General features: G+C 35.7%; 1 protein-coding gene across 3 annotated transcripts in view; it reads right to left on the bottom strand.

Moving 5' to 3' along the window:
* LOC127851394 (uncharacterized) overlaps positions 1-23,512 on the bottom strand; it is a 108,128-nt gene that overhangs the window by 53,254 nt on the left and 31,362 nt on the right. For all 3 annotated transcript variants that reach the window (XM_052385150.1, XM_052385151.1, XM_052385152.1), the window contains 15 exons: positions 22,330-22,467; positions 21,012-21,198; positions 20,189-20,262; positions 19,479-19,666; positions 17,150-17,249; positions 14,734-14,904; positions 13,164-13,244; positions 12,694-12,774; positions 11,758-11,859; positions 10,519-10,614; positions 9,104-9,274; positions 8,602-8,677; positions 7,145-7,245; positions 6,112-6,256; positions 5,611-5,664 (listed from right to left, as the gene is read on the bottom strand). In XM_052385150.1, coding sequence (XP_052241110.1) covers positions 5,611-5,664; positions 6,112-6,256; positions 7,145-7,245; positions 8,602-8,677; positions 9,104-9,274; positions 10,519-10,614; positions 11,758-11,859; positions 12,694-12,774; positions 13,164-13,244; positions 14,734-14,904; positions 17,150-17,249; positions 19,479-19,666; positions 20,189-20,262; positions 21,012-21,198; positions 22,330-22,467 — 1,765 coding nt within the window. The remainder of the gene's footprint in view (positions 1-5,610; positions 5,665-6,111; positions 6,257-7,144; positions 7,246-8,601; positions 8,678-9,103; positions 9,275-10,518; positions 10,615-11,757; positions 11,860-12,693; positions 12,775-13,163; positions 13,245-14,733; positions 14,905-17,149; positions 17,250-19,478; positions 19,667-20,188; positions 20,263-21,011; positions 21,199-22,329; positions 22,468-23,512) is intronic.

Raw genomic sequence — 23,512 nt, 5'->3', positions numbered from 1 at the left:
GAAGTAAAGTGAATCTAAAAACACAATTTAACAAAATATTCAAAGTTACAAAGAAAAACAAGAGGCCCATGAGGGCCTCAATCGCTCTTCTGCTATAAACACTGTGCAAGTTTGGAAAGAATAAGATGGAAACTGTGTACTTAATCGAGCAAACAAGGAGAATTTTCTCAAATTCAAGGGGAGATTATTGTGTACTTATTTCTCCAATACTGCTCATATTAAATATGGTTCAAGTTCTCATTGATATAAAGATACTGTGAAAATTTGGAAATAATTAGATGAAAACTGTGGAATTAATTGTGTACACAAGCGGGATTTCAAAATTTTCTCATATTCAAGGGGAAGTCATTCTGGACTTATTGCTTCGATATTGCTCTTTTTAAACAAGGGCTGTTTGTAAAACATGCACCATATGGGCTGTCAGTTGTAGTGGCAGCATTGTGTGAATACGTTTTTTGGCACTGTGACCTTGACCTTTGACCTAGTGACCTGAAAATCAATAGGGGTCATCTGCCAGTCATAATCAATGTACCTATAAAGTTTCATGATCCTAGGCCTTATTATTCTTGAGTTGTCATCCGGAAACCATTTTACTGTTTTGAGTAACTGTGACCTTGACCTTTGACCTGACAATTAATAGGGGTCATATGCCACTCATGATCAATGTACCTATGAAGTTTCATGGTCCTAGCCGTAAGCATTCTTGAGTTATCATCCGGAAATTATTTTACTGTTTCGAGTCACTGTGACCTTTACCTTTGGCCTAGTGACCTTAAAATCAATAGGGTTCGAGTCCTCATTAATATGAAGCCATTGAACAAGTTTGAAAAGCATCGGATGAAAACTGTGGACTTTATCGGACAAACAAGAAAAAGTAACCATTTTACTTTTTCTTGTCACTGTGACCTTTACCTTTGACCTAGTGACCCAAAAATCAATAGGGGTCATCAGCCAGTCATGATCAATGTACCTATGAAGTTTCATGAACCTAGGCCTAAGCATTCTTGACTTAACATCTGGAAACCATTTTACTATTTCGAGTCACTGTGACCTTGACCTTTGACCCAGTGATCTGAAAATCAATAGGGATGGAGTCCTCATTAATATAAAGACACTGAACAAGTTTGAAAAGCATCGGATGAAAACTGTGGACTTTATCGGAAAAACAAGAAAAAGTAACCATTTTACTTTTTCTTGTCACTGTGACCTTTACCTTTGACCTAGTGACCCAAAAATCAATAGGGGTCATCAGCCAGTCATGATCAATGTACCTATGAAGTTTCATGAACCTAGGCCTAAGCATTCTTGACTTAACATCTGGAAACCATTTTACTATTTCGAGTCACTGTGACCTTGACCTTTGACCCAGTGACCTGAAAATCAATAGGGTTCGAGTCAAATACAAATACATGTCACTTATATAGCGCACAAATTATTATAAAAATATTCTATTGCACTTCACAAGCACTGCACATTGGTTATCCATGAAAAAGATTGAACAAATGAGTTTTAAGTCTTGATCTAAAACAGCTCTCATTGTCAATGATTTTAAAGTGGCTTGGTAGATTGTTCCACCACTTCGGGCAAACAACAGCTAAAGATCTATCAGCCATCTTAGTTCGCCTCCTGGGAAAAACAAGATTACAGTCACTTTGTGATAGAAGTCTATACCGACTACTTGCTGGGACAAACATTTCTTGCAAGTAACCAGGAGCATAACCATGAACAACACGAAAGACCATAACCAGGACTTTGTACATGATTCTAGCTTTTACTGGTAGCCAGTGGAGTTGTTTCAAGAGTTCAGTACTTGGTTGATCAAATGACGCAATTAGGACCACTCTTGCAGCATGATTTTGAGTCCGTTGAAGCTTTTGAATTTGGTAAGCTGGTAAATCGGTGAATAAACAATTGCAAAAGTCAATATGGGAGTGTACAAGACCATGCACTAACACCTCCGCTGACTTCTGTGTCAAATGCCTGCGTATAGCTTTTAAATTACCCAATTGCATTTGGGCAATTTGGCACTTCTTCGTGATGTGAAGATCAATGTTAAGAGTGTTGGTCATTGTAACACCAAGATCTCTCACACGGTCTTCTAACTTAACCATGCATCCTCCAACACTCACACTTGATATGGACATTTTTGATAATTGTTGCCTTGTTCTGTATAAAATGATTTCTGTTTTTGATTGGTTCATTTTCAGCTTGAAAGTTGTCATCCAGTTTATAATATCATTGAGACACTTATCAAGTTGTTGTAGAACGTATGCTTCATTTTCATGATTTCCTGCCTGAATCTTGAAGGCAATCTTGTGGTCGTTTGCCATACAGATCAGCTGGATACTTCTGAACCACCTTGTTAAGGGCCGATATATACATAGTAAAAATCACTGGTCCAGCACAGGAGCCTTGGAGGACGCCGAATCTCAAAGGCTCAGTGTCAGATGAAGATTGTTCTATCAAATCTTTCATTGTTCTGTTAGTCAGGTATGACTCAATCCATTTTAATGGGGTACTTTGGATTCCAAACTCATTTTGGAGAATTTGAATAAGAATAGGAATATCAATAGTGTCAAACGCAGCACTTAGGTCTATCATTATTATAATGGTTATTAGGTTTTTGTCTATGGTTTCCAAAAGGTCATTGTACATTTTTACCATGGCTGTCTCTACTCCATGATGTTTTCGATAGGCGCTTTGATATGTTGGCAGGAGGTTATTTGACTCAATGTGGTTGTTTATCTGATGTATTGCAGCCTCCTCAAGAATTTATGAGAGAAATGATAAATTTAGCACAGGACAATAATTTTGCAGTTCAAGTGGAAGCCCTTTCGTCTTTAAAAGAGCTCCCTTCCACTTGTCAGGAAACACACCAGAAAGCAGTGAGCGGTTGACGATTTCAGTCACAACAGGTGCTAGTTGTGTAAAATGAGCTTTGAGTTTAGTTGTTGGAAAGACAATCAATTCACATGTTGTAGGTTTTGATGAATAGACCAGTTTCGCAATAGTTTTGATGAATAGACCAGTTTCGCAATATCATTTTCTGAAAGAGGCTTGAAATCAGTAAACATGTTCATACCAGAATCCTGGAAAGTACCTATAGATATATTGGCAGATGATGGGTCAGTAGATATTGCATCCAGATCATCCCTTAACTTGATTATCTTGTCTGCAAAGTAATGCAAGAAATCATTTGCAAGCGAGACTGCACTGATGTGACACAGGACGGGATTGACTTTTGACCTTCCTAGTAAATCAGATGTTACCGCATACAACTTTTTGATGTTTCCAGCTGCATCACATATTCTATCCTGGTAATAACCATTCTTCTCCCTTGAGACTTCAGAAATATAAATGTTTCGTACATGGTTATAGACTTTTTTTGTTAAGTCAGATTTGTTTTGTAAATATATGTTCTCTATTAATTGCCGGTACATTTTCAACTGCTTCAGATAGCAAGAGTACCACGGAACTGTTGGTCTGCAGTCTATGGTTCGTTCTTTTAGAGGAGCGTGCTTTTGGACAATATCTGACATAGTGTCCTCATTAATATAAAGACACTGAACAAGTTTGAAAAGAATCGGATGAAAACTGTGGACTTAATCGGATAAACAAGAAAAAGTAACCATTTTACTATTTCGAGTCATTGTGACCTTGACCTTTGACCTAGTGACCTGAAAATGAAAAAGGGTCATCAGCCAGTTATGATCAATGTACCTATGAAGTTTCATGATCCTAGCCTAAGCATTCTTGAGTTATCATCCGGAAACCATGTTACTATTTCGAGTCACTGTGACCATTACCTTTGACCTAGTGACCTGAAAATGAAAAGGGGCCATCAGCCAGTCATGATCAATGTACCTATGAAGTTTCATGAACCTAGGCCTAAGCATTTTTGAGTTATCATCTGGAAGTCATTTTACTATTTCGAGTCACTGTGACCTTGACCTTTGACCCAGTGACCTGAAAATCAATAGGGTTCGAGTCCTCATTAATATAAGACACTAAACAAGTTTGAAAAGCATCGGATGACAACTGTGGACTTTATCGGATAAACACGAAAAGTCTAACACACGCACACACACACACACACCATGCCATCACATAAGCTCTTCTGCCTTTGGCAGTAGAGCTTAAAAGGGCCATAATTCCGTTAAAAAGCCAACCAGAGTTATGCAACTTGCCCTGTACAGTCACCTTACGATAGTTAGCGAGTTTTCCAAGTCTAAAAAGCAATAGCTATGATACTTTAGGAGTAAAATGGACCAAAACACAAAACTTAACCAAATGTTCAATTATCTCAGTATAAAAGGGGCCATAATTCTGTCAAAATGCTTGATACAGTTGTCTGCTCTTGTTTATAGATTAGGGTCATGTTGGTAAAGAAGTAAACAAAATATGAAAGCAATATGTCAAAGGGCATAGGAAATATTTGAGGTGGTATGCAAACTTTAACATAGATTTGTCAATAATATGCATATCCTTAGTGAAAAAAGGGCCATAATTCTTACAAAATGCTTGATACAGTTGTCTGCTCTTGTTTATAGATTGGGGTCATGTTGGTCAAGAAGTTCGCAAGATATGAAAGCAATATGTCAAGGGACATAGGAAATATTTGGGGAGATACGCAAACTTTAACATAGAATTATCAATAATATGCATATTCTAAGTGGGCCATAATTCTTACAAAATGCTTGATACAGTCGTCTGCTCTTGTTTAGAGGTTGGGGTCATGTTGCTAAAGAAGTATGCAAAATATGAAAGCAATATGTCAAGGGACATAGGAAATATTTGGGGCGGTACGCAAACTTTAACATTTGCACGCTCACGCTAACGCCGACACCGGGGTGATTAGGATAGCTCCACTATATATATATTTCATATATAATAGTCAAGCCAAAAATCTTGGAAACAGGATTTTTCAAACAACCAAAGAATAGGTATCTAAATAACAATTTGCTTGAAATAGTCTCTAACATTATTATCTTTACCCAGAATAAAGGAGTGAAATATTGTTTAAAATGGCATAAAAATCCAATTAAACAACAAAAAGCAAATAACAATTATATCAACTATCATTGTAATCTTTCGAAGATATCTCTTTACATAGAGATAAAATGAAATGGTCTTTAGGCATACTTACTGACAGATCGTCTGACAACAAACAAACAGTAAGGTACAGAGAAATATCATCCAACTTCAAAGAGGTACTTTTATGCTAGTAAGACAATCCATTTTTTTTTTAAGTTTTTCAGAATAAACATGTTGACATGGCAGAATATATGAGCCGCGTTCTGAGAAAACTGGGCTTAATGCATGTGCCTAAAGTGTTGTCCCAGATTAGCCTGTGCAGTTCGCACAGAATCAAGAATCCCAAGAATCAGGGCAGGTTCAATCATATCAATGGGAGCATTCAGAAGGTTACGTCACCACTAGGGAACCAAGTACTGGTTCTACCCAGAAAACAGACTTATAAAAACTCTTCACCATGTTGAGAGGCTGGATAAGCCAAAGGCTTTTGATGCATTCTGCTTCAAGATGAAAGAACTAGGTTAAAACTAAAATACAAAGGACCTTGATGTATGCTAATTTATATTTTTTACTTACCAAAACTTTTCATCCTCATATTTAATAGATCTGTTTCTTGTACCATGGTGTGTCCTGCATGAGAAAAGGAGGAAGATATTTTTGTAATTTATCATCATGGCATGCTTTCAGACAGAAAACTTATATTAATAAACAAAATTCAAAAACTTACAATATTAAGAAAAAAGGTTGTGTTTAGTGTGATTAAACTATTGTCATGTTTTATTACTGTAAGAATGATAATCTAGCTTAAGTGAAATGCTAAAATTTAATAATTTCACTTTGGCAAGACAGCTTGTTCAAAAACCTCATAAAAAATGTACATTCCATCAATAGATTGCAATTAGCAGCTGGGGTAATTAAAACACCATAGCATGATAGCATTGATACAGTCAGTACTTCCCAAATTGGTAAATAAAAGCAGGTTGCTAGTAGTGTGCTGTTATCGGGATTGTGAGCATGACATATTTTATTTTCATATTCTCAAAAGTACTTAGATTCTTATTAAATATTTGTACAAACCTCCTCGAAGGCGTAAAACAAGATGCAATGTAGCCTTATCTTCAATATCAAACTCGTAAAGAAATCTGTCTTCCTCTAACTCACGGCCAGCAAAAATCATTCGCTGCTGGTCTATTGGTACACCAGTTGAGTCTTCCACCAATTGCTTGAATTTTAAGAAATGTATATGAAATGATTGAGTTAGCAAATAATTTAAAGAAGATCAATGTTTATTTTGGTCAATTAAAGATTTTAATTATTGAGTATTATGCACAGAAAATAAACAAGCTTCATTTGAGGATGGCTGTTCCAACAAAAAAGGAAAGAAATATAACAAAAGGGTTAGATGCCCATTGATAGCTTAACTAAGTTTACAGTATAACAATTGTTGAGACTTGACACAGTGATCCAGTTTTTGTCACTTTACATCAATTTAAACAAATTTCATCAACAAGGGTGTCCTCTAGAGTGATTATAAGATTTTTTCTACAATGTGACAGTAATATAATTGAGGAACACATGTGACCCAAATCTAGACTAGTTTGTTAACAAATATGACCCAGATTAAAACTCAGCCTATATATTGTCAAGATAACATGGAGCATTAACAGTGGCAACAAGCTTAGAGTTGATAACAAACAACAGACCACGCACTACAGACGCTGAACATAGACAAGACCAGTTTTCTTCACCATGGGCACTTCTTAATTTGGTGAGCTTAAAATTACCCACGCAAAAGACTTACAAGTTTTACTGATCAATTTAGCCTCATTTTGGGAAAATGGGTATAACACATGCATGTAAAATGCCATCACAGTTCAGCCTGTGCAGTCTTCAGAGGAAAATCAGGGACAACACTCTGCGTTTTTGGAAATGAAAATTCAGTGTAGGCGGTAAATGTCATCCCTGATTAGCCTTTGCGGACTGTACAGGCTGATCTGAGATGACAGATACAGCAATAAGCCCTATATTCCCAGAACGAGGTTTACTTTATCTACACTATCAATAAATGGACATAAAATGATAATAAACAAAGAAATAATATTGAGCAAACCTTTAGTTGGCTAACAGTCTGATCCAGTCTTATATCCACTTCTAGAATTTTCCCAGTGAGTTGCCTTACAAAAATCTGCACCTTTTTATGTTGCGATTTCCCTGCAATATGAATATTAATAATTAATTGTTTATATGTAAAAACGATTCCAGAAATCAGCAGAACATGTTTATAAATCTGTGTGAGTTAGTAACAATTCATAAACCAGCTGCATTTAAAAAAAAAGAATAAAAAAAAGATACTTTTCAAAAAAAGCAACTGGATTGCTAGTCATAACTCATGAGGGCTTATTGAAACTATCTCCATGTTATGAATCTATTCAACATTGCTTCAGATGAGCCACAGGGACTGATTATGAATTTTAGGACACTCATGCTATCAGACAGGGGTCATTTTTTTATGTTGTCCAAACTTCATTCGGCCACTTAGTACGTTTTATTGTCTTAACAGTTTGTACATGCACAAAGCATTATTGCATCAGTGGCTGTCTATCAAGGGCTATTTTATATTCTTTGTTCTTTTTGAATTCTTTTCTTTTTCCTTCATTAGAAATATTGAAACAACATTATGTTGAATGCCTACATTATTTCCATATTGCTACTCTTCAAGTCATCATCATATAAAGAAGGAAGGTAACCACAAAATGTTCACATTCATAGATCTTTTCAAGTTAATATCTATGAAACAGACAGTCTCAAAACTGTGTTATTTTACAATGAACAATCATGTAGCATAGTGTTTATAATATACATGTAATATAACAACATAAAACTGATTATGACTAATTGAAGCAAATATATTATCTGACAAAAATAATGTAAACTAGAGCTTTGTCACAGACGTGACGAATACCCCAACATGCCGCATTGACACAGAATATTTTGCATGTTGTCTTTTCAAAAAGCAGCGGACAACATGCTCAATGTTTAAAACGCACTAAGTGACCCCGTGACCTAGTTTTTGACCCGGCATGACCCATATTCAAACTTGGCCTAGGCATCAACTAGATACAACTTCTGACCAAGTTTGGTGAAGCTCGGATGAAAAGTACTTGAACTAGAGAGCGGACACCATGAGCAATGTTTAAAACGCACTAAATGACCCAGTGACCTAATTGTTGACTTTTTGGACACCATGCTCAATGTTTAAAACGCACTAAATGACCCAGTGACCTAATTGTTGACTTTTTTCGAAACCTAAATACATTTTTCAAAACCTAAATGCAGACCCTTAGTTCAAGGCCAAAGGGGTCAAAATTTGTGTGCGTATGGAAAGGCCTTGTCCAAATACACATGCATACCAAATATGAATGTTACATCTGAAGCGATATTGAAGTCATGAGCATTTTTCGAAACCTAAACGCAAAGTGTGACAGACAGACAGACAGACGGACGGACAGTGCAATAACTATATGCCCTCCTTAAATTAATAATTTAATACACTCGGGTCATTCTTACCTATACGCTTTCGCCCAAATTCTGTCTCAAAGTCATAATCTTCATAAAGACCCCATCTGTCAAAGGTCTCTTCCAGCTGTCAGACAAAAAAGAAGACAACTAATATTTATTGTATTTAATAAATGCCTGACTGGTCTAACTGCATTTGGGTGTGCTTGTGCTACCATATGTAATTTAAAGGAACTATAACTTGTCAAAATGGGTAACCCTACATACGTCTAATGATCGGGTAGTGTATAATACCGGGCTTAGGAGCAATTTGTTAAGAAATATAATATGCAATTCTTAACATTCATACACTGACCAATATTTGTGTGAAGTGTACACTAAAAGATATATACAGCATGAGGTAATGTCAGACAACTGTTTAAGGTGAAACTTCAACTTAGCGTGGTAAATTGACCGTAAGGTACACCATTAGCTCAATACCTACGACTTAATGCCCTGATTTTTTTATCACAGCAAAGACACCAATCTTTATATAATTAAACCATACTTATACCTTCTCCACTTTCTCTTTCCATTCCTCATCATCAGTGTCGGCATCCTCTGTAACAAGCAGTTTGAAGCCGTCTTTGACAAACCCCATCTGTCGCACCTTGTTATCATAGTGTAACCTCACATTGGTCAGCACCTCCTCTAACGCCTTCTCAATGTCAACATCTGGCTGCAGCTGCATAGAACACAAACACACATGTTGATTTAAGGAATAATGGTTGGGATTTATGCTAACCCATTTTGCGCCTGTCTGAAAACTTGTACATTTTATACATCAATCTTTTTTAACTATTTGCCTTTCTTATCATTTCTAAAGATCATAAAGATAGGCATTAAAAGGCAAAACAAGAAAGGCAGAAAGGCCACCAAATTTTATTGTTTTCATTAATTTATTTTGTGTATATATTATTACAAAAGTGTACTGTGTTCTTCAGTTAAAGTCATTTACTTAATATTCAATAACAGTGACTTTGACCTCACCAACAGCATATGCAATCTCTTATTGGAGTCATGATATACAGTTTCTGTCAACTTTAAGTTTCAGTAAAACATTTTCTCAATTTGCACTAATGTTATTAGAAAATAATAGCTATTGTAGTTCATTTGGGTTTTCAGCAAAATCTGTTTTTTACATTTGAAGTACAGTGACATAGACCCCATCAACTACAAATGCAATCACAAGTTAGATCTTTTTAAAAAGTAAATATACATGAAAATGAAGAAAAGAAACCTCAATTTGCCCTAGAAAAATTGTCGCCTTATAACAAACAATTGACAGCACTCACCAACCAAAAAGCTACTTACCCATATAGAATAAGATAAATTCTCTTCAAAATATTGTTTCATTCATGGTAAAATACTTGTTTAACCCTTTCAGTGCGGGAACCGAATTTTAAAGGCCTTTGCAAACAGTTTGGATCCAGATGAGACGCCACAGAACGTGGCGTCTCATCTGGATCCAAACTGTTTGCTATTCTGATAGTATTTTTTGAAAAAAAATGAAGAAAATGCTTATTTTACAAATTCAGCAGACGACATTTTAGCAGACGACAAATTTCCCAGCATGCAAAGCGTTAACATTGAATATGCTCAGTTACAGTGAAGCATAACAATATGATATCTGCCAGGAAAGCACTGGAATAAATTGATGATCATGTTAACCAAATTAAATCCAGAATATCATAAAACTTAGCCTTGATTTATTTGCTTTATTTGGAATTGAATCCAGACAATACTAGAGCTAAGATATTGATAAATTTTTAAATGTGAACGATACATGTTGACATTTACAAGAACAACAAAAGTAAACAAATTCACATCTACATGTTTCTCTTCTGTCAATGTCTGTTTTGTATTCTTCAGTCGCGTGCATGGTTGGTAAATATAGGCCTAGGTAAGGCAAAGATGAATGTACTCTACCTCCTCAAATCCCATGTATTTGAGCTGATCCACATTTTCATTGTCAATAAGTTCTGCCATTGAAGGGGCTGAATCCAGGACACTCTTTTCATCATCCTAAAATGTAGGCCAATTTATAAGCATAAAATACACATGCATATAACAACTTTCAAAACCATTCATAAAACAAGAAACTGTCGGAGACGGGTGATGCTCCCCAAAGGTTTTTTTGTCACAATATTGCACTATATATTCAGATAAAAGGAAACGTCTTGAGGGCACAGTAGTTGGGGGGGGGGACAATAATTTTTTATAGCAAATTTCAAAGGGCCAAAACTCTGTGAAAAATCATCTGACTAGAACCCGCTGGTAGTATGCACATCTCCTCTTGATAGTGAAGTTTCCCATAAATTTTCATTGAATTCCGGTCATTAGTTGCTGAGAAATAGCCTGGACAAGGATTGCACTATATGTACAGTTAATAGAAAATTTCAAAGGGCCATAACTCTGTAAAAAAAATCATCCGACCAGAAACCGCTGATAATATGCACATCTCCTCTTGGTAAAGAAGCTTCCCAAAAAATTTCATTGAATTCCAGTCATTAGTTGCTGAGAAATAGACCGGACAAAAATTGTGCATGGACGGACAGACGGATGGACGGACGAAGCGGCGACTATATGCTCCCTTTGGGGAGCATAAAAATCACATCACTTGATACACAATGTATACACATATGAGATTCTGTATTTCATTAAAAGTCGTAGGATTTGTGTAGCAAACAACAAAAATAACTTAAAATGTTATTAATATGAAGTTAAAGCATGTAGTTTATACCTTATACTTCCAGTTAATTACATGATATTTAAAAAAATTAAAAAAGAACTGGTAATAACCAGAAAACCAATCAATGGTTTGAATATTTAGTAAACATGAAGCCTTGTTGGGTTCAAAGCAACTTACACAATTCTTAAGCTTAAACAAACATTTTCAAATCATACCATCAATAATTAAATAAAATTCATGTCTTAATATATTTTATGTTCATTGCATTTAAAGATACTGAATTGGTTTTAAACAGATTTGAATCAAGTGAAAAACCTACAATTAATTAATTACGTGTACATAAGTCGAAGAAATGCATAAGTGGCTTTTATAACAGAGCCTATGGGTGTTGATAAGCATATTCAAAGACCTATATATAGGTGTATTATAGGTCTTTGGCATATTCAAACAAAATGTAACATCTCATGATATCAAACCTTATCTCTCTTTTCTATGGCAACAAAGCTGGTAAACTGAGTCACTATGGAGTATTCCTTGCTCAGCTCTATGATGTAGTTTTTCGTGTTCATCTTCACAATCTATAAGTGAACATTTAGATATTTTAAATAACACATGTCACAATTTATTCGGGTAAAGATGGGACACTTGAAATTTGTCTGCAGAAATCTTACATTTAGAGTTGGACACCAATTACAGGTAGTGTTGCTTTTCCAAAAAGGAATTTTATAAATTACTGGTATATATACAGTTTCCTTACAAAAAAGGTTGTGTTATTTGTAATCATATTAAATCAAATGTCATCAATTTCAACCATATTTAATGTCATAAACAAAATAAGAAATGCTAAATACAGATCGTTCCTAAACTGGGTCAAAATACAAGAGTGCCATTTTATTGTTTCTCTGTAAACATAATGAACTATTCTTGTACAGTGAGCTTTGGTGTGCTATTACTGTTAAATTCATAATTGAAAAATATGCAAGTGATCTCCAAAGTGGTATTAATGTGGTTATTTTTAATTGACATAGCAACCTGGTTTTTGAATGCTACTGACTCAAATTAAAACTTTGCTTAGATACAGTATTGCAGAGATAAACATTCAGACCAAATTTCATAAAGCTTGACAAACTTTCTTACCGTATACAATGTTTCACCCAATGTACATGGATGTAGTAGGGATTCAAAGTATTGAAATGATGCTGCATGCTTCTATTGCAATGCAAACAAACACACACAAAGCAATTTAAACCTTATATATTTGGCCTTGAAAATTTTACTTGCATCATTCATATGACAGTAACTTTGATGCGCAAAATAAACAGCTAAATAAAATGAGATGAATCATATACTTGTTGATGATGTTTAATTTCAACTTTATAAAATGTTCTTGGCAAAAAAAACTCAACGTGTACCTCATGGTCTGTCTTGTCAGGCGACAGCACTCCATCCTCCCAGTCACTGATGATTGCCCTTGCAGTAAGGCGGTGCAGAATCTGTACATTATATTAAAAAGCTTTGCTGTGGAAAAACGGGGCTTAATGCATTTTTATAAAGTGTTGTCCTTGATTAGCCTGTGCAGTTCGCACAGATTTATCAGGGACGACACTTTCTTCCGAAACTGGATTTTTTAAATAAGTCCTTATATAAACGAAAAATAACAAAATAGCGTTAATGTTTTGTCAATGATTAGACTACGCAGTCTGCGGTCTGGACATAATTTTCCAATGTTATTGGGTCCAAAATTATGCACTTGTAGCTTTTGTAAAAACTGTGTATGTAAATACAGTTTACTTTTTAATTTTTACAAATAAAAAGATTTCACTTATCCAAATTTTGTGCATGACTATTGTTTTAAACACAATGAACATGACATGATTCTTACATTGCCCTCTGTAATACTAAGATCTGATGTAGACACCATGGTTGATACTTCATAGCCAGCTACTTCTGCTTTCAGAGTCGCCTGTGAAGATATAACATGAAGCTGCTTGTTGAACAGTTTTAAGCATGTATTTTACTGAAAAATATGAGCATTGGTCTGAACTAAATGCATGTTGGTAAAGTGTAATCCCAGATTAATTAGTGCAGTCCGCAAAGGCTAATATGGGAAAACCCTTTCCGCTTCTATGGAATTTTTCGTTTAAAGAGATCTACTCTAAACGACAATCGAGTTTAAGTGGAGTGTTTTCCCGGATTATCCTGTGCAGACTGCAGCTGAGGCTAATGTGGGACTACACTTTACGCACATGCATTAAGCCCTATTTTCTGAAAACAAGGCTAATATATTGTAATTTCCTTTTTTGCATTACTCCACAGAATCTACTACAAAACCAAACCTGCGTTTCAGAGAGAAAGAATAGCTTGATGCAAAATACTTAGTTTCAGTGCATTTGCTGAAAGCAAATATAAACGAATTAATGCAATATGGGTTATAAAATATTATTTTATCAACATGAACAAATTAATTGTATTTCACAATAAAATTCATATTTACATACAACAAATTATCCAATCTCACTTCCAAAACTCAACTGGCTAAAGTGAATAATACAAATAAATTCATGAAAATCATAACATCAAATGATGATTTTATATTAAAAAACAAGGCTATTGTCAAGCAATATGGTCCCCTACCGGCTCCACCATTGTCAGAAATTCCACCATTTTCAGATTTTGTTTTTTTGTTTTTTGGTTGCCACAACAACCACAATTTTTGACGTAGGAACAAAATGAAATGACGTGCATAATGTCCATATTGCCATCTATCCATGTGTCAAGTTTCATGAAAAAATATTAAGAACTTTTAAAGTTATCGCTGGATCCAGAAAACCACTATTTTCAGCAGTATTTCTAGTCTATTTGTTGCCATAGCAACCAGAATCTTTGACAAAGGAACAAAATGAAATGACGTGAATAATGTCCATATTGCCATCTATCCATGTTCCAAGTTTCATGAAAAAATATTAAGAACTTTTAAAGTTATCGCAGGATCCAGAAAAGTGTGACGGACGGACGGACGGACTGACGGATGGACTGACAGACGGAGCGCAAACCATAAGTCCCCTCTGGTGAAACCGGTAGGGGACAATAAACAAGAGCACCGCATAGCGGGTGCCAAATGCTCGGCAGCAGTGCAGCTTGAAAGCTTGTCATAAGAATTTTTTTATATTAGAGGTCGCAGTGACCTAGACCTTTGACCTAGTGACCCAAAAATGGGTGTGGCATGTAAAACTAATCAAGGTGCAGCTACATATGAAGTTTCAAAATTGTAGGTGGAAGCACTTTGATTTTAGAGCCAATGTTAAGGTTTTAGCATGACACAGACGGCGGAAAAGCTGGCTATGACAATATCTCTGGTTTTCTCCGAAAACAGCCGAGCTAATAATGTGTTCACACTTGCATACCCCACTTCGACCCATACCACTTCTACAACACAATCTATGAAAGCCTACCATGGTGCAGTTGGGTACAAAGCCGTAGATGACCTGCCTTGACCCACTGAACACGGCCGTGATCTGTCTGGGCGCCTGAACAGGCAGTTCCACATTGGCACCATGTTGCTCCCAGTCCACTTGAACAGACGTAAGGCCAGGCTGAGCAGCCTTGTTGATGTGGCTCTGTACCTGGTGTTGAAACAGGGCTTGGTAGGTATTTTGTTTTAGTATGGAATAGCCATTTTTTAATTGAGTTTTTGATGGGAAGAGACTTCCTTTTCCTATTTTTGCCATAAAAGCGTTAACCCTTTGCATGCTGGGAAATTTGTCGTCTGCTAAAATGCTGTCTGCTAAATTTCTAAAAACAGCATTTTCTTTGATTTTTTTCAAAGAATACTATCAGAATAGCAAACAGTTTGGATCCTGATGAGACGCCACGTTCTGTGGCGTCTCATCTGGATCCAAACTGTTTGCAAAGGCCTTCAAAATCTGGTTCCAGCGCTCAAAGGGTTAATATGTCCCAGAATAGGTTGTACTGTTCGGACAGCCTCAGGTACGTCAGTAACACTTTCTGCTTTAATTGTATTTTTCTGTTAAAGGAAGGCTATTGTTAGCAAAAATCCACTGATAAGCCTGGGGGAACTACACAGGCCAATCTGGGATGACACTTTACTCATACATACATTAAACCCCATTTTCCAAGAGCATGGCTTATCTTCATGGCATATGAAGTATTTTCATAATATAGAAGGCCACCGATTAGAGGAAGATGGAAATGCTGAAGGAGCTTTGAGAAGCCTAGCTTGCAGATATGGCCCTTTATTATATACCTGTTTAATGCTTTTAACAAAATACAGGTTGTATCAATCGTTTAAATAAATCCTGTGTTATGCTATTCACTGTTTTCCAATTCCATATTACCATACTAGCCGGACTACTTTCTTCGACCCATTTAATGACGTCACATTACACGCACCAAAAAAAGGAAACCCCTTTTTTTTATAATGAAATATATTACGTAATACATCGTTTGACGTCATTTCTGTGACAAAACACAATAGTTTTATTTAAACTCTCTGAAATTTAAGGACATGTCAGACGTGGTGTTTTTTACCAGTAAACTAGAGCTTTGTCACAGACGTGACGTATACCCCCACTGCCGCATTGACATAGACTATTTTGCATGCTGTCCTCACAAAACAAGAGAATCAATTTATGGCAATTTTTAAGAATTATAATGCCATTATCATTTATGGCCATTTCAACCTTTGAACTCTTGAATTCTTTCGCATGAAACTATGGCTTAGCGTTTTAGTCATTGTTATGTCAGTTTTGTTAAAGCAAAAAATACAATTGTTACCTATTTTCGTAAGTTGTTGTATATAATAAAAGGAATATTACCATAGTCGATTGTTCCTTGAGTTTGTATCAGGAGTGTGGCTTGTTCTTTTTCGCATTACACTCGAGGCTCCGCCCCTCGTGTGATATGTCATCACACAAGCCACTCGACTGATACAAACCCTTGGAACAATTGACTTGCATAATATTATGTATGTACCTGTTGTTGACAGAGGGCTTGGTATGAAGTTTATTTTAGAATTGAATAGCACTTTTCTAAATTTCATCAGTGCATGAATTTTTTTCATATTGACTGTTTGGGAAAATGTAATGTGGATGTATTTAATTCGCTCCACAAAGTTATAAAAAAAATCTCCAGCAAAGCAACTGGACAACCCAATGACAGTGGCACAACTGGACAACCCAAAGACATTGGCACAACTGGACAACCCAATGACAGTGGCACAACTGGACAACCCAATGACAGTGGCACAACTGGACAACCCAATGACAGTGGCCCAACTGGACAACCCAATGACAGTGGCACAACTGGACAACCCAATGACAGTGGCACAACTGGACAACCCAATGACAGTGGCACAACTGGACAACCCAATGACAGTGGCACAACTGGACAACCCAATGACAGTGGCACAACTGGACAACCCAATGACAGTGGCACAACTGGACAACCCAATGACAGTGGCACAACTGGACAACCCAATGACAGTGGCACAACTGGACAACCCAATGACAGTGGCACAACTGGACAACCCAATGACAGTGGCATTTAGGTGAGTAGTTTAGCTAGGACTATTTGGTAAATAGTGGAGCTAAATAATAAGATAGAAGCTTAACACGTTTTTTATTGCCCGCTATAGGAATAAATTAATGCAAAAATAAAGCCGCAATTAAAAAGAGAATTACAAAGTGTCATGCAATTAAAAAAATCATGAATAAGTATCATTCATTTTTCAACTTATAACTTTAAAAGTAATATAAGATTTGCTGTTGCATCATACCTTTTTTTCAACTTATCTTAACTTTTACTTTTACATCTTGTGGTTTACATGTATATAAAATGTCTATACTATACCTTTCTTTCCCATTTAGACTTTACTTTTGGATCAAAGAACTCGAAAGCTCCAGCTCCCACTCTTGCTAAGGCCCTCAACAAATGTCGGTCAGCTGTAGAGCTGAAGAAATAAATTACAAATAATTTTTTCAATGACCCTTGTTTTGGGAAAATTGTGTTTAATGCATGTGCATAAAGTGCCATCCCTGATAAGCCTGTGCAGATACTTTACCTTGATTTTTGCTAACAAAAGACTACTTTTAAATAAAAATTACCTTAAAAGAGGCAAGTACCCCAAAGGTCAGCACAGGCTTATCTTGGCCGAAACTTTCACCTGCATTTCACCAGTATTTCACCTGCATTTCACCAGTATTTCACCTGCATTTCACCAGTATTTCACCTGCATTTCACCAGTATTTCACCTGCATTTCACCAGTGTTCTTTATGCACCTGCATTTCACCAGTATTCTTTATGCACCTGCATTTCACCAGTATTTCCAGAACCAGACAAAAATGTTTATCCAGATTCTCGGTTTAAAAACTTGTCTGGCAGCGTTTCTTACTAACATGTCTAGTTAAAATAGCTTACTTTCTTAACTGTTGATTGATTTCAACCAATGATTTCTTATAAACAAACTGGTATGCCCAGTGTATGAGATATAGAGGATATTTGGTGGTTTCAGTAGATTATCCAGTTTCACCCTTTACCACTTTGTATTTTCACGCATTTGTAGTCAATTAGAAAGTTACATTTTATTAAAGACCTTTCTTACAAGATTCAACTTTTAAAGGCTTCATTTCCAAACCTTTGATACTGTTGAGCAGCAAACAGCATAAAACCTGACCAGACTGAGAATTACTTGCAGGCTGTTCTGGTTTTATGCTGTTTGCACAGGGCCATTTTTACTTTGCTCCTGAGTGGGAAAGGGAAATTCACGTGCAATAAGGAGTGAATCAAAATCTATTATCTCATTAAGACCTACAATTTTTCTTTTTGTTTAATGCTTATCTCATGCTTTTTCCACAGTACATGTATACATGTATTTAAATTGTAACGCGTTAAGGCAGATGAATTTCTTTATAATAACAACCTCATGAACAATACCATTTTACAATAAAACATTGAAAAACATCAACAATATTTACTTTAATTTTTTAATCTTTGCAGCAGTGAAATATTGTTTTGGAATCATTAATATTTCCTTACAAACCACAAAAAAACCATTAAAGATTGGCCATGTAAGCCTTATTCAATTTCACAGTCGCTCTTATGAAACTTATGAAACCTGTTCCCACTCAGAACCAAAGTAAAAATGGCCATGTGCAAACAGCATTAAACCAGAACAGCCTGCAAGTAATTCACAATCTATTCAGGTTGTATGCTGTTTGCTGCTCATCAATATCTAAGGGTTGGAATTGAAGCCTTTTAAACTAGAATCTAGTAAGAAAGGTCTTTAATTGAATTTAACTTTCTAAGGAACTAAAAATGCGTAAAAATACTTATCTAAGTGGTATAGGGTTTATTTATATAATTAAATACAATTCCTCTGTGCGCCAACCTTATTTTGCTTTGTCTTTTTTACATAAAATGTATACAAGTAAATATTACTAAAAATAAAGATCAACTGAAAGAAGAAAAAATGAACTTCTCACATAAAAAAAAATTGTATCTGAAATTTGAACTTAATTATAGTTTATTTAACACCAGTCCGAGTCTAATTAAGGTCTCATGGATACGATTTAAGTTAACATGCGTCTAAAAGTGACAATAGAGGATAAGACATTAATCCATGAATTGAGTCGTGTTCTGGGAAAACTCAGCCTATTGAATGTGTAAGTGTTATCCCAGATAAGGAGTGAGATCCACACAGGCTAATGTGCAAGTGTTATCCCAGATAAGGAGTGAGATCCACACAGGCTAATGAGAGATGACACTTTCCGCTTGCTGCTTTAACTGCAATTTTTGTTTAAAGGAAGTATCTTCATAGCAAAACTCCAGTCCATGACCAAAGTAGTGTCCCTGATTAGTATGTGCAGACTGCACAGGCTTATCTGGGTAGATGTATTACGCACATGTACATGTCACGTATTAAGCCTTGTTTTCCAAGAGCAAGGCTCCAATGAATTGAGTGCCGTTCTGAGAAAACTGGGCATAATGCATGTGCGTAAAGTGTCGTCCCAGATTAGCCTGTGCTGTCTGTACAGGCTAACCAGGGACATAACTTTCGGCTTTTATGACATTTTTCGTTTAAATGAAGTCTCCTCTTAGCAAAAATCCAATTTAGGCAGAAAGTGTCGTCACTGATTAGCCTGCGCAGACTGCACAGGCTAATCTCATCCTTCCTCTCACCTGACACCCATAGTAAAGATCCTGGTATGCTGACAATTGAGCCTGGCCTTCTCAAGCAGGACATCAGAGTTGTTCACGTGACCATCCGATATCAGGAACACGTTCTGAATAGAGCTCTCCGGTCTTAGAAGGTAGAATGTGTGCATTGGTCGAACTACTTCGGTATTGCCCAGGGAAGCTGATAAACCCTGTGTGATTTGAATAGCCGTTAGGTGATTAATTTGTTACGCAATGTAAATCATACATTGCTACAATATGTTGTTGGTTCACCAATATTTATACAATTATTTGAGGATATTAAAACTGCACATGCAGTAGTGTGCTTTATTTTGCTACTGAAATATTAACCAGTAATTGGTCAACACATCTTAAACAGCAGATATCCAGTGGTCAATAGCAATAACCTTGTTAATTTCAACAAAACATTTCAGATCTTTAATGTTTGAAAAGATGCTTGCATAGACTTTTAAAATTTATTATTTATTGCTTGCGTTTTCTAACTTTCATCGTAGTCTGAATAAATATGAATATTGTGTGCCTATGGATAAGGCATGGATAAGTTTTTTTAACAGCTAAAGAATTATCTTTTAAAACAAATCGCTTTTATATAAATATGTCCACAACATTTTCACTTAAATGTGCAGCATGCCTTTATATATGATAATTAGAACAAAATTAATAACACATTTGTAAAAGGTAAACATAAATACCATCACAAATTCCTGGGCAAGTTTAGCATTAGCTGCATTCTTGGGTACACATGTAGGAAACAGTTCCTTAAAGGCTGAAAAAAAAAACACAAAATTGCATACACATTTGGCCTTTATATAGCATATGCTATAAAACATACATATTTAGTTTGTTTGTTTTTCATTTCAAAAGTTTACAATAATTATTATAATACAACTAACATTGCATACAATAGCTATCATAGAAATATGCTATTTATTAATTTTCATGTGGTAATCCATATTTAACCAGGCTTTTAAAGTATTGTATATATTTCTGTATAGATTTTGATGAAAATTTCAGAAACAATAGTTCTTTTAACTTGCAATACAGCTATAAAAACACAATTTTTGACAAAGCAACAACTCAGCACATTTTATGTTGCTATGGTAAATCAAAGCCCTCCTGTGCATAAACACTTTAACAATTTTGCTTTGATGCTTGGAAGCAATGTAAACAAAACTTAAGTTTTATCACAAATGCAAATCATTTCCCTACACTGCTCTGCTGCTTACCATCTTATTTAAAGGGCAAATAACTCTGAGGAAAAAATACATGTATATCTATACTTCAAGATGATGACATAACTATTGAAGGGGTGAAGGTTTCAATTTAATTGCTTGTGAAATGTGGGAAAAAAAAATCAACAAACATTTTACATTTTCTACACATGAAACAACCTACCCACACACTGACTGCTCCACTAAGTGACCCCATATTACCTTCTCCGTGAAGTTGTATAGTCTTATAGTTTTAAATGTTACAGTGACATGTTTTTATACAAAGAAATATTATCTATCTTACCAGTTCCAAACACAACAATGTTGAAATTCCACGAGGAAGGCAGATGCTGCAACATCAGTAACATGACCTTCTTTGCATTTGTCAGGTTGTCTCCCTTCATGGAATTTGAGAGGTCCAGAAGGAACGTAACACTGACAGTCTCCGATTCACAGGCCTCGAATTGTGGGTAGAACGTCAGCATACAAGCCTGAAAAGAACAAAACAATTTCAATTCAATCAAAGGTAATGCTTATAAAGACAGCGGATGCATTTTATGTAAGGAATCTCACTTTGAAGGGCAAGCTAGCTCAGTTAAAAGGAGCTCAGGACAGTCCATTGTCATTTATGAGTTGACTTCCTAACCCAATCAAACAGTGAAGTGAGGACTGGTCATGCAATAATTTCTGGTCAGTTCTTCCTTACCTCCTATTCTAATTCACGATTGGTCATGCAATAATTTCTATTACAAATTTAATCCCTACCTCTATTCATGATAGGTCATGCAATATTTCTTTGAACATTCTTCCTCCATCTCTATTCACAGTTGGTCATGCAATAATTGTTCTTACCATTATCCCCTACCTCTATTCACAGTTGGTCATGCAATAATTGTTCTTACCATTATCCCCTACCTCTATTCACAGTTGGTCATGTAATATTTATTTGACAATTATCCCCTACCTGTATTCACAGTTAGTCATGCAATATTTCTTTGACCATTCTTCCCTTACCTCTATTCACGATTGGTCTTGCAATATTTTCTATTACCATTCTTTCCCTACCTCTATTCATGATTGGTCTTGCAACATTTCTATTACCATTCTTCCCCTACCTCTATTCATGATTGGTCTTGCAACATTTCTATTACCATTCTTCCCCTACCTCTATTCATTATTGGTCTTGCAACATTTCTATTACGATTCTTTCCCTACCTCTTATTCACAGTTGGTCATGCAACATTTCTTGGCCATTCTTGCTCTACATGTCATTCAAGACTATCCATTCTTCCCCTACATGTTATTCTAGACTATCTGGCGTAAGTACGGTATGTGCTGGTCAACCATTATTTGATTGGCATACTAAAAAATATGTGATAAGGTTAAGTGACTGTCTTAATACAACTGAAGTAATGTCAAATCATGCAAGAGAAATTACAAAAGAAACAGAATGTAGTGGTTGCATAGCATAATGATGATATAATGGTTATGGTGTCCGTCTAGCCATGGATGTCCAAGGTTCAATGCCCTCTCAATGTTCCAGACTAGATGGTCTCAATAAACATTAGAGTCTTGATGCAGTGGCGATAAAATTAAATGGTTTAAACTAAACAGGATCTCACCTGATGGTCATGGTTGCCTGGTTTCCTCTCCACCCACATTCTGGGCACATGGATCTCAGCCAGACCTATCAGAAGCTGGAAACCATCTGATATGGACTGGTTGCTCAACATTTCCACTGTGGCCTTGGTCAGAGTCCTCTGAAAAAGCAACGGACTGGTTGCTTCAAATGGCATAGTATGGGTCAATGTAAGAGATATGATACATGTGTTATGATATGATCTCAAAAGCAATTTTGGAACAAGAGATGTGTTTGTCAGAAACACAATGCCCCATAATGCACCGCTTTTTTTTACCTTTGACCTTGAAGAATGCCCTTGACCTTGACCTTCCACCACTCAAAATGTGCAGCTCCATGAGATACACATGCATGCCAAATATCAAGTTGCTATGTTCAATATATCAAAAGTTATTACAAAACTTTACTATATTAAATATTTAAATTTTTGACCTTTGACCTTGAAGGATGACCTTGATCTTGACCTTTCACCACTCAAAATGTGCAGCTCCATGAGATAAACACGCATGCCAAATATGAAGTTGCTATATTCAATATTTCAAAAGTTATTGCAAAACTTTACTGTAAGGTTAAAGTTTTGGGACAGAATGAAAGAAAGACAGACAGACAGACAGGCCAAAAACAATATACCCTCGATCTATCGACCCGGGGGCATAAAAACAATCCGCTTTGTATGAAATTATTTTTTAAAGGTTTGATTCTCAGAAAATAGAATAGTTTGCTTGGTATTGAAAGATTATTCTTTTTGTGAGGTGTTGTTTCAAACAGAAACTCTGGTAATTTGAAATCAAATGGTTTAACTTCTTTAGTATGAACATATTTTTATTTGCGAGGTGTGATTTTATGGGAGGAAATTCTTTCCCCAATCACAGAGGTTATAAAAAGTTGATAATTTCTTGGAAATGTCCTGCAAAATCGGATATTTTGGGTATAATTAGTAAACATTTACTTGTACTTTGGGTTCACTTTAGTATTATTATAGTTAATAATGAGAAAATAACTAACTTATAGAGGATCTCATAGGTTTTAAGTTTTTTTTGTATCTATTATAAATTTTCCGCCTTTGCTTTTACCATGATTATGATGATTTTTATCTGAATTTTAAAGAAATAAAGATAAATTTCAATTAAAAATCAAATAACAATATAACAACAATAATAATTACA

This window comes from Dreissena polymorpha, chromosome 11 (assembly GCF_020536995.1).
Source record: "Dreissena polymorpha isolate Duluth1 chromosome 11, UMN_Dpol_1.0, whole genome shotgun sequence".
Taxonomy (NCBI): domain Eukaryota; kingdom Metazoa; phylum Mollusca; class Bivalvia; order Myida; family Dreissenidae; genus Dreissena; species Dreissena polymorpha.
This window is presented reverse-complemented; position numbering and strand designations above follow the sequence as displayed.